Source organism: Cebidichthys violaceus, unplaced genomic scaffold, assembly GCF_023349555.1.
Source record: "Cebidichthys violaceus isolate CVI_PGR_0920_01 unplaced genomic scaffold, fCebVio1.0.p SCAF_25, whole genome shotgun sequence".
Lineage (NCBI taxonomy): Eukaryota > Metazoa > Chordata > Actinopteri > Perciformes > Stichaeidae > Cebidichthys > Cebidichthys violaceus.
Window position 1 is genome coordinate 692,634 of NW_027176428.1, and position 17,797 is coordinate 710,430.

At 46.3% G+C, this 17,797-nt stretch overlaps 1 protein-coding gene across 3 annotated transcripts in view; it reads right to left on the minus strand.

The window, feature by feature from the left end:
• The window catches only part of ndrg3a (ndrg family member 3a), a 30,328-nt gene that overhangs the window by 5,885 nt on the left and 6,646 nt on the right, over window positions 1-17,797 (minus strand). For 2 of the 3 annotated variants that reach the window (XM_068720577.1, XM_068720576.1), the window contains exons 2-8: window positions 13,127-13,210; window positions 10,971-11,003; window positions 2,085-2,190; window positions 1,783-1,903; window positions 1,607-1,669; window positions 1,452-1,512; window positions 347-433 (exon numbers count right to left, since the gene is read on the minus strand). In XM_068720577.1, coding sequence (XP_068576678.1) covers window positions 347-433; window positions 1,452-1,512; window positions 1,607-1,669; window positions 1,783-1,903; window positions 2,085-2,190; window positions 10,971-11,003; window positions 13,127-13,183 — 528 coding nt within the window. In that variant the 5' untranslated portion in view covers window positions 13,184-13,210. Of the gene's footprint in view, window positions 1-346; window positions 434-1,451; window positions 1,513-1,606; window positions 1,670-1,782; window positions 1,904-2,084; window positions 2,191-6,148; window positions 6,566-10,970; window positions 11,004-13,126; window positions 13,211-17,797 lie in introns of those variants that run through there. The other variant, XM_068720578.1, reaches the window with a different exon arrangement.

The following is a 17,797-nucleotide window of genomic DNA, read 5'->3' on the forward strand; positions in this document are numbered from 1 at the left end:
CAGTATTCTATTCACCAAAATAATATAAATAAATATAATTCTATTTATCAAATATATCGTTGGTATTAAAGACTTGGTGTCAGCCTCCATGATTCCATTAATAGTAATCTCATCATATAGAATAGACTGGAATAAACTCAACATAAAACCGTGAGCTTAAAATAGTCTGGTTATAGTAAAAAGCATGAGCAGGAAAGTGGTTGAACTACAAAAGGCATTCAGTAATAACAGCCTGACAAATGGCTGGAAACTGAACTAAAAATGGCCGGTTAATTATTTAAGAAACAGCTTCATGTATGTTGCAGAGTGTGCCGAGGACTTTCTGTGCTGCAGCGCCAACACTGACCTTTGAAGCAGCCCAGTCGATCCAGCCTTCAGCACACGGGTCCACGTTGATCAGAACCAGCCCCTCCACCAGGGTCGGGTTGTTCAGCTGAGAGGAGAAAAAACACACGTCAGTTCCAACTCCATATGGACAACTAGTGGACATGGGTGTTATCGAGCATTATGCATGCTTTCAGTTTTCACTCTTCAAACCTGCAGAGTGGTTCAGTCTGATCCAGTGAACTAAAGCATTCATGCCTATCAATAGCTCCATCTTCACAATTAAAAGTTTTGAAATGTTTTGCTCAGGATTTCTGCGTATTCCCTCGACATTGCAGATATAGGAAAAAACCACTGCAGTGTTTTCTGAAGAGGTAAAAGCAAAGCATTTCTGTTCCTTTAAATGAAGATATGAAACAATGTAGTTGGAGTCCTGGGCTTTTAAATTAAGGGGTGCAATTTTGTAATTGCTTGAAGACAGAAAAGAGGGCATCGAGGGAAATCTAAGATCCATCTCGTCCAATGTTGAGGGAATACTGCGGCTGCTGCTTTCAATGTGATGCAAATGCAATGCAGCAACAGCTGCTATAAATCCATCAAGGGCAAACTCATTTTGTTCCAAACTAGTTAGAGAAAATGCAATTCAGAATCAATTTTCTTCATTAATTCCAAACAAGAGCAGACTCTCCATAGAGAGGCTGGGAATGTGACTGCTAACCCCTACACCTTCCTTTTTTTTTTTTTACCCCTGACCACCATCTTCTCTCTCTATTATTCATCTTCCAGTGCTCTTCTCTGTCACTTCTAGCTCTTTCTGCTCTACTGTACACACATCATGCTTATTTTAGCCCCACTGAGCCGAGTGCGGGAAACGAGATGGAAGCAACTGAAAAGGAGAATAACCGAAGTGATTCATCATTTGGGGAACGGCAGCATATGCAGCAGACTGTGGAGGAACCTGAAGCCCTGTGTGGGCCTGATCGGAGGCTTTAAATGTTCAGTGTAACAAGCTGTGTGGCCCTGAATACCTTTAATTATTACAGGCGAAGCAGAGAGGTCGGGGGATAAGATTAGAAAGAAATAATGGGGTTGAAAGTGTCGACGTTCTGGTACAGACGGGGACTCACTGCAAAGCGGCTGAGGATGTACGCTCCCGCTCCCACGCCGATGGCGATCACACTGTTGACCCTGCGGAGAAAGCACTGGTTACCGTGGGACTGGACATGAATAGTTCATCCAAACACATTATCATTGATCGGCTGTCAACATGGGAGCCACTGACTTGAGCTGAGTCATCACGGAGGGCAGCATTTCAGCCAACTCATCCATGGTCGGGTAGCGATACCTGGAGAAAGATAAAAAGGCATGCGATTCCATGTTAGTACGGGGTCATTTCCTCATGTTTGGATCGAGCAGAGAAAGTGAGTGAATCATGAATTTAAACAGTCCGACACGCACCCGCTGGGGAAGGGAGGAGCTCCCTCCTGCTGGCCGGGCGCGTCCACGTGAACCACCGCAAAGTGCTGCGTGATCTCCTGCATGTCCTCATAGTTGAACAGGGTGTTGAAGCACGACTTGTCTGGAAAAGAAATGCACACAGTTCAGGAGTTTATACTCTGTGGAGGACCTGTGTGTGTGTGTGTGTGTGTGTGTGCGTGTGCGTGTGCGTGTGCGTGTGTGTGTGTGTGTGTGTGTGTGACTGCGGAGACTAAAACATCCAGGACATTGTGTATCGATGGCTCTATTTTTGGCTGACTCACGGTTGAGGCCGATGTCGTGATAGGTGAGGATGACGGGTCTGTTGCCCTTTGGAACGCCTCTCATCGTCACGTGGAGAACGCCATGAGGAGTCTCAATGTCATGCTCCTGCAGCCACAGAGGAGAAAAAGAAGAAGAAGAAGAGATAACTGTTTAAGACTGATGGAAAAATACATGGTGTGTTTTAGGTAAAAGACCTAATGTTGCACTACTTTAATGTGACGTGTGTGTTGTCTGTCTGTGGTCAATCTTATCACGTTTAAAGGGTAGTTCTGGCGTTAATGCATAAATAAACAAAAGCACAATAATTACGTCTTTGTAGCTCAAGCCTGAGTTTTGCCTCAGAACTCCAGAATCATCCAAAAATGATTAAAAACATGTGAAGGAGTCATTTGGTTGACACATTCCTCCACTACGATGAACCTGGCTAATGCAGAGACAATAGTGCAAGTAGCATAAATTCATTTACGTATTGTTTTATTCATAGGATTTAAAAAAAATAATAAAACCGCGTTATGCTTTTAGCAGTGGAATATTCATTATATTGTGTGGGCTTTTATCTCAGCCAAGCACAAAGCCACAACAGACATAAACTCCGAGCAATTACAGCTAAATTGAGCAATTCATGCCATAAAAAAAGAAAGAAATAAAAGACAGAAACAATAAATATTATTAAATGGCTGAACTAAGCTCGGACACCACAATCAGACACAGGAGACACATATTTTGTGAAGTAAACACCCAATGACCACAACATGACATGTAGGGTTTCTATCTCAGATTGAGGATGCAGAACATGCTCCTCTTCTCCACCACACATTCCTCGTTCCCCTGGACAAACAAAAGCACAGAATGGGCCCGTCTGTGAAACAAGTCTTTTCGTCTCGGAAAAATAGCCTCTTTTTTTAAATTTTTTTATCCTAGGGCCTGAGACGCACAGCGCTTTCATAAGTATGACTCTGCAAAAATGACTGTCTTTGCAGAAAGAGTCATTAAAATTCAACGAAGTCACACCAGCTTCATTCTCTCCATCGCTTTCTTTTCAATATATTTCCTTATCGAGCACAAAGACCACGTCAGTATTTCAGAATGCTTCAACTAAAAGCACATTAAACGGCTTTCGGGTCATTTTCAACTGACACTTAATTAGACTTGAAGACACGGAAATGTGATTAAGATAAATCGGGTGAATTAGTTAAAAGATGACATGGCAAAAACGTTTCTGAGAGTTGTTAAGAGTGTAGGAAGTGACAAAATCAGGAAGTGATGAAATATACAGGCAGTAAAGGCATAGCATCACAAACACACACACATTCCCAAGGTCAGCATGCCTTGGTGCTGCATACAAGGGTGTGCATGGCGCAGCTGTGCGTGTGTGTGTGTGTGTGTGTGTGTGTGTGTGTGTGTGTGTGTGTGTGTGTGTGTGTGTGTGTGTGTGTGTGTGTGTGTGTGTGTGTGTGTGTGTGTGTGTGTGTGTGTGTGTGTACTGCTCCTAGCAGGAGAGTCTGGGTGGGGCCCAGCGCCTGCCTGGTCTCAAGGCCCAGTGGTCATCAATAATGAAGAGAGCAAGCCTGGGCGGACAAGAGACACACACAGGTTATGGCTGACAGACACAGAGGGAGTGTGACTCTGACCGGTTCCCACTGCAGAGACATTTTGTCTGACGGATGTGTGTCACAATCTATTCAGGGGACATAAAGGTATATTCTCAAGGACAAGGCTGCAGTAATTTGCATCCGCAATCTGTAAAAAAACCAAAAAACAACCCATCTAGTCAGTACCAGAATGAGATATTTTCACGTGTGTGGGCGTTAGTCGCATAAAACATGAAAACTATGCACACAAAGCCGACGTCACTGACAGTGTGCTACAGTCTGCCGATACTGTGATATAACCTCCCAACAGGAAATGGAATAAATCCAGAAGAAGAAAGTCTCCTGCTGACAGGAAGCCTTGCGTTTATCGGCGGCCTTTTCACAGATAACAAAATTATTCTGCAACCTCGGCCTGGTGCTCCTGGTGTGTGTGTTTTGGGCGGGGGGGGGGGGGGGGGGGGGGGGGGGCGACAACCTGTTATAAACTGAGAGGAATCTCATCATGGCTGTGTTGCTGCTGATTACTTTTCTTTATTAGACAAGGACAGAGTCAAGGACACTCGATTTACAAATGGAGGCTTTGCACGAAGTAAAAAGGTTTTGTGCAAATGCCTTCTGTCATGTGTGTGTGTGTACTGAGAAAGCAGGTGTGTATGCCTCCACCAGTAATAGAAAAAGGTGATGACATCAAGTAAGAAGACGTAGACATGGATAGAAGATCCATCTCTACTGGGATGGAGAGTCTGGAAGTGGATGAGGGGAAATGGAGCGTGAAAAGCGAGCAGGGACAGAGGGACACAGGGGGGAGTCCTGTAGGACTAAGAGGTATGCGCCCTGGAACAGAAGGAGCGCTTTGCTTCAATCCATCGTGCCTCTCTAGCCAAGTCCTGGCACAAACAAGGGTGGAGAATCACGGAGAAAGGGGGCTGTGGGAAAGGGAGTAAGGGAGAGGACTTTTTAATCTATCCATTTTGCTCTTGGCATAGTTTAAAAGCTTATTGATCGGGGAGCGCTGCCTCTTTCGCAGACACACACACACACACACACACACACACACACACACACACACATTGGTATATATGTACACACAGCAGCATCTCAAGAAAAACATACATAGGGTGGGGCTGCTAGCCTGGACAGCTAGAGGGGGAGAAAGAAAAGAGAGAGACCACTGCAATGGCAGCAACCCCTCTTCATCTTTGGTTAGTAGTTGGACAATAAGTGTGTGTGTGTTGTAGATGAGACTGGAATACTGAGTAGGGGGTTTGTGTTTTGAGGAGAGGGGCTCCAGGGGGTTGACCGGGGCAAACATGGAGGTAAGCACTTGGGTTTGGGTGAGGGAGGTGAAAGAAAAAAAAAGAAAAAAAAAAAAAGGAGAGCAGCATGTCATGCTGTACCTCTTCCCGCAATCCCTCTCTTATCAATCCCTCCTCCCCCCTCCTCCCCCTCCTCCTCCCCCCTGTTTTCCACGCCCTGCCAGGAACGACATCCATCACCCCTGAGAGCAGCATTACAGGGCAAGAACCACCCAACAGCCTGCAAATGAATGTAATGCATATACAAGCATATACACACACATCCACGTCTCTTATGCATGTTCTCCAGTGGGATCATCCCAGGTACGTGCCCCCCCCCCCTTGACACAAACACAGCCCCCGCATACAGTATGCATGCGTGTCATCGAAGCAGTGAGGTTGAAACTACAAACACAAAAGTCTCTGCAGGGGAGGGAAGGAGCCGCCACAGTGGTTTTGGTGTGTTGTTGCTAAAGTGTGTGTGTGTGTGTGTGTGTGTGTGTGTGTGTGTGTGTATATATGGGGGGGGGGATGAGTGACCTCCCTGTTTTCAGTGCTAACAGAATAAGGAGCACAATGCTAGCACTATGCACCATCCACAGCCATTCACAGGTAACAACGCATTCCTGCAGTTATATGGAGAAACACGAAAAAGGTACACATTTGAGACGTTCAGAAACATGCATCCTCAAAAACACACAAGTACCAACAGTCCTGCTGATAGGACAGCCATGCACTGACACGCACGTACGCATCATTTTGGTTGTGGCATCTGCAGATTACCGTAAGCACTGCACACAGGCATCTTTTATATCATCACATTAAAATTCACCACTGCACCCTCAGCATGTTTAGGCTGAGCAGACTGCACACATGGACACTGTGTGACCTGTAGGCGCACACACACACACACACACACACACACACACACACACACACACACTGAACAAATGTTCACCCCACACTAGCAGCTGCCTGGAGAGGAAAAAGCCCCAAAGTGAAGGTGGTGACAAGCAAAGCCAGGAAAAGACCCGCACCAGCTTTTCCCTTCCTCGAGCCAGCTGCTGTCACCTTCTTTAGGGGAAACAACCTCCAAACCCTAATCTCAACCAGAAGCCCCTGCTGCATGGACCCAGCCAGGTGTGTCAAGGCAGGCAAGATGCATTTGTCACTCACCACTCCATTCCCTGAGCATGCAATCTGGTCCAGGTCCAGAATAGCTGACATGTTTTTCCCACGCAGGAGAGGAGTGTGTTATGCTATGTGCAAGTGTGTGCTGGGCAGCTTTGAAGATCTCCAAAAAGGAGGAGGAGGAGGAGGAGGAGGAGGAGGAGGAGGAGGAGAAGGAAGGCGGGAGCGCTGGTAGGAAAGGGAGGGATGTAGGGTGAGGAGGCTAGAGAGGCAGCGACAAGGAAGAACCAAGAAGAGAGGGAGGAGAAAGACACAGCGGAGTGAGGAGGAGATGGGTAAATAATCTGAATGGAAAGCAGAAGAAGGGGGGCTGGAGAAGATGCAGAGAGAACGAGAGAGAGAGAGAGAGAGAGAGACGGAGACAAGAGGTGGGACAGAGAGCAGGAAAAGAGACAGAGGGGGAGGAGAGTGAGACTGCAGTTTGTGCTTTAGTAGTCACAGCGCGTACGTACATCCAGCCACCGGTGCGTCTAATTGGACTGCGGCGGGTCAGGTGGGTAGAGGGAGAGGGTGGGGCTTAGAGGAGGAAAGAGAGGAGGAAGAGGGGAGAGTGGGAGGCAGAGAGGGAGAGGGGTGGGTGGGATGAAGAAGGGGGTGAAGGGGTGCAAACGATGCAGAGGCAGTCCTGTAAAAACGGGCAGGCTGCTGACGTCACAGCGTGATACTGATAAAGTGAGGAGAGAGGAGGCTGATCTGACAGCTCGCCCTGGACGGTGTTCTGCATCAGCAAAATGGCTGCTGGTCACTGAGACTTTAGCAACAATCGTCTCAAGGTTCACTTTGGCCTCACCTTGCTGAGGGAGAAGAGTGAGTGACCTCGGCATTAGAAACAGTCAGACCCGGTAATAGACCACAAATAGCTTTGCAGCAAATGTTGGCTCATCGTGTATTGACATTCAGAAGATAACCCTCGTTATGTTCTCGGCTTACCAGAAAATAAACCCACAATGAACTATTTTTATTTACATTGACGGCCCGACACGAGAGGATCTATTTCTTCTAAACCTGCCAGTGAAGCATTTGATCCTCGTAGTTTATTGATCTCTGTTTTTCTACTCTCCTCTGCCAGCAGTGCACGGCCTCACGTCTTTGTTAGAGACAGGCTGCTCTGGGCAGCCAATGGCACACATGCAAGCGGCACAGAGTGGGCGGGATTACGGAGAGACGGGGCTCTTCATTGGCTAGTCTTTGTTGCAGCATGTTTGGTTGTGCACTGATGTTTCTCCTCTAAATGTTTCCTGATCTAACACACAGAGGGGGCCACTGACACATCATGTAGTGTATGCACATTATGGGAAATAAACACTTGACGTACGGTTTAGACAAATAAAGTAATAGTGGTATGAAAAATACACATACGGTCCGCAGGAAAGGATGCCATCAGTAGATTTTCTTTTCCATGGTGCAAAGAATTACAGTTCATTTAGTTCAACTTCCAGTCATTCAAGCCAGATTGTGAGGAGAAAATGACTAAATGTACGTACGCTGTGATGTTATGCCAGATTATGGTGGACATGCGATTCGTCACATCGGCTGATGGCGATGATGTGTCGTGACTGAACTTGTGTTTCTACCCTTTCCTCGACAGAGGCGGTTTGTGTCACACACCGAGTCATGTCTCAGAGTGACGCTCTGGTCTGCAGAGCTCAGCTGAATGCAGAGCTTTGCATTGACACAACCGGCATCTACGGTTTTATGTCCAAACATATAACAAAACAAAAAAAATGCACAAGCTCAGGGGAACTACAACACAGCGTGTCACATTACACGGTCAACTCTATCCTCTTCTAAGATGGTGACTGAGCAACACCTGTGCACTACTCTACATTTCTGAAACAGATGATCAACACCAAGAGAAGCGCAGCGGAGGATAAACACATGACATGAGAACATAGTCCTCCAGCCACACAGCGGACAGACTTATGGCGCCCTCTGCTGAGCTCAATGAGACGGTGAGGATTTAAAAAGCCAAAGACGCGACTTGGCAGCAGTTTCTTCTAGTATTTGTGTTAGAATGGATAAGAAAAGTAGAATCAAAACCACAAAATGTGAAACCTAGTGAGTGATTATTATCAAAAATAATGATGTAATGATGACAATTATGAGCTCACAAAACGCCACATGCATCCAGATTCCATGGATTCATCTCCGCCTTTTTTGCTTCCCCACAGCAAACCCCATCAACCAACTAAGATGTTCTATTCGTAAAATGTACAGTCAGCCATTTCCATGAGGAAAGTCGGTGTTCATGGGTGCGAGAGGCTGACTCACACCTTCCTCCCCTCAGTGATGTGAGCAGCTTAAGAGACACAAGACTGCAGCACCACACCCTTCCAGCTTCTCCTCTCTGACCCCACCTCACCACCACCACCACCACCACCACTCCAACCAGCGCCGCTTGCTCTCCTCCTGCAGGTGCAGACAGTGTTGACTGTGACTGTTGCAGTACCCAGGAACCGCCTGTGGTGGGCGCTGCAGTACCAGTGAAGAGGAGAGCAGCTGGATTTGTCCTCCAGCTGCTGGAATGTCACATCAGTGCTCAGAGTGATGGTGTAGCGGTGAGGACGCCTCCCCCACACACATACTATATATTCATAGGGAGTCTGCTGCCAATGCCGTGTACTGCATGTGGGCTCCGGCTGGTCTTGTATTATTAAACTGGGAGGCAGTGGAAAATGACGGACCTTATTATAAATGGCTTTTTTTTTTTTAGATCAGAATGGAGCTTATGTCAGTTCATCTGAAACCAGCAAGACGAGCCTTTTCCTACACTTGAACACAAAAATGGTCAAGATATAAATAGCAATTGCTGTTCCCAAGACTGCTAACTCTGAAGCATACATTCTGACATGTAGGAAAAGCTCTGCCGTTACTAATAACACCTCCAAGTGTCCCAGTAAGCCATGACAGTACGACAGTGAGTCGGCATGCACATTACCAGGACCATGGGACTAAAGCAGCTCAAATTAATTCGGTCATCATTGATTTTTTTATCAATTATGCGGCTGCTTTTCCTGCTGTGAGTGACGTGAAAATGTCTTCAACAAAAAAAAAGGACTATTATCATTATATATTATATCTATCGGGTTATCACTTAAGTGTTGGAGTAGCATTATTTAAATGGACATTTTTACAAATACCCGCTCAAGAATCAGCAGTTTACGGATACGTCTTAAGAATTTCTTCAAGACTATGACCGTGTGAGGTCAAAATGGCTGCCGTGGAAATAAGGTCAAATACACGCAACCCTCAATATCACTGGGACAAATCCTGGGACACGTCTTTCCTTTAAGTGCATACGGGCTGCATCCGAAGAGGATGTGTGGAAAGAAACACTCCACACTGAAATACACTGAAAATACGAGCAGCTGAGTGTTCATGTTTTTAGTGACAAAGCAGACCGGACTGGAGCATGTAGCACACCTGCTCCAGCTAACATGCTTTACTCTCTTCCCCTTCCTGCAGCAGCTATTTTTAGCTCTGGTGGGATGCTGGAAGCAGCCGTGACTGCAGAAAGTGAGAGAGGGATGAAAGATTTAACCCTTTTGCGGCCGTGATGCTTGTGAAACACAGCGTGTGGAGGGCTTGCCAGTGGGAAGTCTCATGCAAGACTCTTTGCAAGAAAAAGCGAATTGCACAGCACAGAGGCAGAAGGCCGGCAAAAAAAAAAACATCAAAGAAAGGCATCTGGAACAGAACCCACTCAAGGCTAACACACTGCTTCCTTGAAAGATAATTATTCTGAAAGACCACAATCTAACTGTGGAAGACACAACTATTAAAAGATCGAAGCACTTGTAGGCTTTATCTCTTCCTGACATTTACTAGAAGAGTACACACAGTACAACTCACCATGTTGGTCCTAAAGCCCTACACAGGAAGACAAAAAACAGTCCGATTCCAAAAAGGACCACGAGTCCCCAAGTGTGTTTACTTTGAGGTATTTCGCTTTGTTTCAGGGCCTGACAGTAGAGAGTGACACGGGGAGAGAACGTGGGTTGACTTAATGCTTTGTGTTTGGAACAACAAACAAGCACAATGCTAATCTCTAAATCTTCCTTGCCCTAAATAAAAGAAATAGGTCACCAATGTGATTGTATGTTGGCCTTTCATATCAGGACAAAAGATCCACATTCCATAAATGTTCAGTCTGCATCCATGCCAGACAAAGAAGCCCTTAACATAATTCATGATATTCAGCTATTGGCTCACCACAAAACAAGCAGCCAAGAATTTACATTCCAACAAATAACAACACACTCTTCAGTATTGTTGTCTGTTTAGACTCGGGTGGTGTCCTTGTAATTTCTCACTGACTAATACAATGACACGAAACAGGATTCAGGTGACCTGCGCTTGCCCTGTGTGCGCACACACACACACACACACACACACACACACACACACACACACACACACGCACAGATGCACTTAAGCAACAGTAACAGAAGGTTGAGAAGGAAGGAGCCTGTTTTGCTGACACAGTTATTTTTGTATTGCGCTCACAGTCAGAATGAGCGAAGGACAAACTTGGAGGCTGGGAAAAAATGTGTTCGACAAATGCATTTTGACTTGAGTAAATGGCCATCAATTAGTCCTAAAAACAAAACAAGGAGGGCCTATATTTTCACCGTTGGTGTGCGGTAAAATTGGATTTAGCATGTGAGGAACAATGATCAGATGTAGGGCAAACAAACAAATGGGTTCAGTGGTGGGGGGATGGGAACAACGTCCAAATGCCTCAACCCCCCTCCGCTAACACAACAAACCCTCCGTGCTTTGTGGGGGAGCAGCGAGCAACACTCACCTGGCAGTCGAAATCCTGAAAGTTGCGTGCATTCTGCAAGAAAAAGTAAAAGAGGAGAGTTAAAATATAGCATAAGCTTATATTCCATATACATAAAGCCAATAATAATATCTATTGTACTTGTAGATGGTCGGCTGTGCAGCTGTCACATGATGTGTGTGTGTGTGTGTGTGTGTGTGTGTGTGTGTGTGTGAAGTATTCACGTGGGAACAAATAGAATCAATTTGTCACACTTTTTTTTTTTTTTTACACGCTCTTAATGAATTACGGTTTCCAATATCATTTGTGATAATTAGAGCTAAACATTTGGTCATTACGCTCCAGACAATAATCTTCTATGCATCTTAAATCCTCATCATTACCACGTTAATATCATAACTTCACTCTTTGTGCATGTAACATAAGTAACGTTGAAGCATTTTTACTGAGAGTATCGTCTCAGTTGCAGCAGGAAGCTGCAGAATAGACAAGTAGAAACGTGAGAGTGGGCAGCAGCAATAAAGGAAGATTCTTTTGGGGATTCAGTAGTGGGCCAGACCAGTGGGGTACATGATGGTGGAGAGGCAGCTGGTGGCTTTGAAGCACTCCCTTTCTTCTTCCTGCTGAAATAGCTGTGCAGCAGAAATCAGAATAAAAACATGTTTCTGGCCAAACGTCTGTACTATTCCATCGCTGTAATGCAGTTTCATAAATGTACGAGCTTATGAACAGGAGAAAGTCCCACATACATATATGCCGTTTGACAATTTAAAATATAATCGAAAAAGATGCATGTTGTCCGTGAAAATATGTTTCGATCCTCTGCTTCGTGGCTGCTATAACGAGTCGCTGGATAAAACACGTGAGGCAAGATAATGTTACATTTGTGCGCGGAGCATAGCTAAGCTACCTAGCTAGCTAGCCAAGGCAGCGGCCATGTTGGTGCTGGTGACATACAGAGATGTAGCTCACTGGTCGGTTTCACACTAAACTAAATGGTACTGTGACAAACCACAACCCTCTTGACGTGACAGATTATCTTTTGACTTGACAAACGGGGTCATCAAAATATTTCTCTGAAACGCCTCTCTCTCGCTGTTGACTACCATACATATTTTCCCACGTGGACACCAGAAGGGGAGACACTTCGCTTCGTTTTATTATAGTAAATCTTTTTTTATTCCAACTGAGATCTTTACTGTTGTTGTGGCTACTTTGCTGCTGCAGGCCATACTCGTACTATCGTTATGGGAATCACAATGTGTCCTCATCACTTCTACAAAGGATCAGAGAGAGAGAGAATGAGAATCCTCTTTCATCACTGTTATCATTGTCATGATCTCCATCTGCTTGGTCTTTTTAAAGAGCTGGCCACTAGGTGGTGTGAGAGGTCAGTATCGCTATCCTTCATTCAGATGGTGTTTCTTCATGATGTATACTCGTCACACAAGACATCTACAATACGCAGCATGCGGCTGCTCCTCCTCAGACCTGACACTTCTCCTGTGAGGCGCCGTACCCTCCTGACTGTCTGTGACGGTTGCCTGGGGAGAGAACAAAACAGTCCTTCTAATCAGCTAATCAGCTGTTGAGATGGAGCAGGGGAGAGGAAGAGGAAGAGGAAGAGGAAGACGAGGAGGAGGTTAGACGAGGATGGGAAGAGCTTTGATCTGCCACTGGGTTTTTTTTCTCTTCTGTTTTATGCCGTCGCTCACTTGCTACAATCTTTCAAGCTCTCACAAAATAAAGAGATGAGTTTTCTTTAAGTTTGTCTTTTGATGTCTCCTCATTCTTGCTTGTCTGTCTTTTCTGACTCTCTGGGTGTCTTGAGTTATATGCCCAGACGCTTCTCTTCCACTCTCTTGCCTCATTCAGCCTACAACCTTGTTTTTTTTTTTGACTCGCTCTCTCCCTCCTTTTCTTTTCCTCACTCGACACAGTCAAGCGGTTATGAATAATTCACTTTGATGAACAGGACTGCAGAGTTTTCAGCGTATGCATTTGCTTGGGAGGACCGTACGGGGTGCTCAGTCACTAAATGTGCGCCACATGTCTGTTTAGTTTGCATGTGTGGTTCTGCATGTTAGTTCAGGTGCAGGAGTTGGGCGCCTGTTGCCTCAGCAGCTCCAAACCCCCCCCCCCCCCCCCCCCCCCCCCCCCCCCCCCCCACAACTCACCTTATTGGTCAGCAGCGGCTTGATCTCGGTCAGCTGTACGTCCTGCAGCTCATCCATCTTCCTGTCTCGTCACTGTAAACCACTCTGTCCAAGAACAGAAAAGAGAGGAAACGCATTACATGCTGATGACAAGTACCGGAAGTCATTGTGAGGATTTTTTTTTTCCAGCTTCTGAATGGAGCGGCATGACGGAAAAAGATTGTGAACCTCTGGTTTAGAGAAAAATGGCCATCACTATTTCTGAAAATCCAAGATGTCAGAATCTATTCAGTACTAGATGCAGTTCATTGCAACACAACCTACTTATCCGATACTGATCGATCAATATGGGATAGCATTTCTCTCGTAAACCGTGCCGTCTTGACTCCATGTTAGCATCCTGTGATGCGTACAGAACACGATGACACATGAGCCTGTTCTTCATCAGTTCTGCAGGAAAGGTCACACTCCCAGTCCACACAGGTGATGTGCAAACATGCATTTCTCACACACACACACACACACACACACACACACACACACACACACACACACAGATGGATCAACGCAGGTTTAACAAGAAGCTCTAAAGTCCACCTCATTTGTTTTCTCCTTGAAGCCAGCCGTGTGTCCCTGCACATAATTACAGAACAAGAACACCGACAGACGAAAGTGTCCCCCTCCCCCACTTTCCCCTGAAACGGCACCTCTTCGGCCTTTCCCGTTTGCTCAAGGTGAGGACAGGAAGTGGTTTTGAATTACCTGCCACCTGCCCAGGAGAGAGTCTCATGTTGCACACAACAGCAGGTGGAGCGTCTGCTTCTTTTAGGTCAATGCTTACAACTGGAAGACAAAGCCAAAACGGCTCGCACCACACCACAAACAGCTTTGACACAGAACGATGCACATAATACACAGACGAACAGGAAGTAAAAGGCAAACTGAGCAGAGGAATAGCCGGTTGGAGGAGCGGTTACGATCACTTCTCGAGTCAGAGCCAACCCCCTGGAACGGCCCCAAGACGCTGGTATCAAATAACCTTCAGGGTTGGATAGCGATCATGCTAGCAGCGAGCTAACAGCGGGAGGAACCAGCAACGCCACATATATCCGTGTTACCAGCAGTTTGATCCTCATAATTTCCTGAATACGGTCCGAGCAGACAGCTGTCTATTGACGCAGGACCGGGTCAGAGGTCATCCTGCTCTGGAAACAACCAGGGGAGCAGACGGGTACAGCGGAGCACAATCCTCAAATGACATAAAAAAAACCTAAAAAATACAGGCAGAAAACATCGAGTGGGGAGTGAAAACATAGCCCAGCAAAATCCCCTGCTGACAAATCCGGCTCAATGGTGGAGCTAAATAATATTTAGACAAGTGAACCGAGGAAAAAAGAATAACAAATACTCTGCATGCTTGAGCGGATTGAGCGTATTGGCCCGGATCAATCCAATGTTTCCTCAGGCTGTCACAGTAAGTGGGATGGAGGCGAAAGCTGCTTTAATTGTTAACAGCCTAGCCGGGTAATTGAGGTGTTAAGAGAGAGACGGGGTCAGGTCTAGCTTGAACCACTGAATCCTTTGGGCTCTCTCAGATCTCAGACACCCTTTAACCAATGCACCAAAATCACAATAGATCCAATTTAGCAACATGCGCCATCATCTCCACCTCCTTCCCCTTCCTACTCCATGCTCGCTCTACCGTTCAGCATGCGCAGCTGTTGCCATAGAGACAAAGCCGGTTGCTCAATGTTTATTCTAAGCTGGGCTAGCCCCAAGGGGACAGATGTGAGGCGAAGGGAGTAAATGGTGGTAGACACGAGAAGAACTCGAAAACATGCACTTTCAGCAGCATTTACTACCCCTCTGTTACAATCACAGGGACTCAAATGAGCCGTGCAGTCATGTCTAGATATGACAGCAGAGCTTTGTGCGAAAGTGAATCAGAAGATGAGGAAAAAAAGTATTCCCAGATGACAGGAAGGGAAATTCCCGTTTGCAATCTGTGCAGCGAGCTTCTGTCCCACATTCACACCAGACCATTAGTGGATCAGGCCGGGAGGAGAGAGCCGATGATGGAGAGCGAGTCCCTCTGGCCTCGACAGCAGGGAGCCGTCTGCCGTGCCGGGTTTCGCTCTCACATCAGAATCCGTTTTACTCGGCTCTCCTGCTCGTGCAAATGAGTAACACGCAAATTGCATGACGGACTCTCACACTTGATTTCCCTGAATCTGTTTCCCCGCACAGCAGCGTCCTCTCAGCGCTACATAACGCCACGCAGCGAGGGACGAGGAGGCTGAGCAATCATCTGCGGACACAAATCGTGTCGGAGGGAAAACCACACGAGGCCCTCCTTTTTTTTTTTTTTTTTTCAACACAGCAAAAGGTCAACCTTCACTGCAGCCTAGCGTCAGCGCTGCCTTCTGGGAGACTGAAGAGTCTGCAACTCTGACACAATGAGTCACAGCAAAGACGTGTTGAAGCATGTCAGCTTAATAAACGGATAACTTATTTAGCATCCCTCCCTCTCGCCTCTCTAGCTGGCACACATCATCAGACGGCCTCTGTGGCTGTGAGGAGAGAGAGAGGACACGCCTTTAGCTTGATGCTAAGGTGCAGGTGTGCATGCATGTGTGGGCACAGACACCTACTGTAGATATACGGCGCCTCTGCCAACACAAAGAAGCCCTGTAGCTGCCATGTCAGCAGACGGTGCAGAGTGATCGATGAACACATCCTTTACTCCTCCTCCCACTCTTCCTCCTCCTCCACTCTCTCCCCGTCTTCATCTATCCATCTCCATCTCACCTTGGGCCGTCGGGCTGCGTGATGGACGACTGAGAGCCCGGCTGTGATGGCCGACCCTACTTTTAGCCCCTTCAATTAGGCCCCTTTTCCTCTCGGTCCTCATCATTCACATCATGGCCGTGCTCTGACTCTCTGACCTCCTTCTTCGCCTCCATGTTGACCGAGGTGAATGTCACCACGGTGACATCATGTTAGCCTCCCTCTGGGTCTCCGTGGAGAGGTTTACAGCCAATACGTATATTAAAACTCAATCTGCCACATAAAACAATAATGTAAAAGTGTGATAAAATGAGCGTATGCTTGATTTCCATGGAGAAAAAATATTTGTGTCACTTCTAGTGTCATTTTAACACTTAATGGAAGCTGTGAAACAGGACAGGTGCAGGGTTTCTAGCTTGAAAGCAGTCCGTAAAAAGGAGCTCATTTGAAATTTGTGATATGGTTTTTACACAAAACCCTATATTTCTGTTGACTTGCAGTTAAGGAATTCAACCTTGAATTACTAAAAAAAATGCAGCGAGTTGCAAATTCAATTCCAGCAAGAGGAAGTAGCCCGGTGTCTTCCGCCTGTCTGCTTTCCCTGGGAGCCAAATTATTCTAATGACCGTTACTATTACCGAGGAACACACACGCATGTCTGTCCTCGGTCTTCAATCGACTTTTCACCGGGCTTCACATCACAAGAGGAAATAGGCCGGCACGAATTCCAGTCATGCCACCCGCCGGCCAGCCACTCAGAAAGCCTTTACTTGTGTGTCCTCCCTTCGTCAGCGCTACAGACAGGGTGAAAACAACTTATCCCTGCGCAGCCACCGGCGCGGTGACGCCTTCCTCTCAGACTTGCGAGACTTTTCCATCTTAGGGGTAAACATCACAAATTTCTTCCCTCGTCCAACTTTTTTTGCAACCAGGCCAAACCTTTGTTTACAGTTTACAGTCTGCGGAGGCAGCAAACCCCGCCGGAGTAAAGCTAATGAACCGTGACAAGTCTCAGTTCCAGATTATTGCTCTAAACCGGTGGCGGTTTGGTAAGAGAATTAGAAGAGGGAAATCTATTTGTTTAGCAAACAAGTCAGGTGAACAACAACCAGGGTACTTGGATTCTGTTCCGCTCTAGAAGCGGAGGGGTAACGCCGAATTGTGATCTGGAGTTTGCCTGTTTTGTTCGACACTACAGACCACCTCCTGCTGACACTGTCAGCAAACACACACAGCTGAACACACACACACACACACACACACACACACACAGAAAACACACACACACACACACACACACACACACATACACAGAAAACACACACACACTCGCACACAGCTTCACGTCTACTTAATTAAATGACAGCTGCTCTCCAGAGGCTCCATCATCCTCACAGCTTACACGAGTCTCTAGACACAAGCTGACAGATTTTTTTTTTCTTCCTCTTTTTCACGATCTAACAGAAACTACGATGAGACACTTCTCTTGATGTCTTCCTCTGTCATGACTCTATCAAAACAGTCTATTCTTATCCAAAATGTGGAACAGCACCCACCTCTGCTTTTGAAACCGAACTGAAAACACCGATGCTGCTCAGCTGTACGTTCACATAGCGGCCGTGTGCACACAGATGTGTGTGTAGATGACCGCTGAATATGAGACAAAGCAAAAAAATAACGTTGAAAAGACAAAAAGAACGATAAGCAGCTCAACCTGCAAAACTATTTTAAGACCATTAATACGAGAAACAAATCTTCCTCGGAACACCGGCCTCCGTCTTTGAACCTTCCGAGATTAAGAAGATCTAATGAATGCTAAATACTGCATTACTATAATTGACTCGTCCCCTTATTTGGAAACCGAATCTGACGGCGGAACCACATTTAATACCCCGAGCCTCTGGC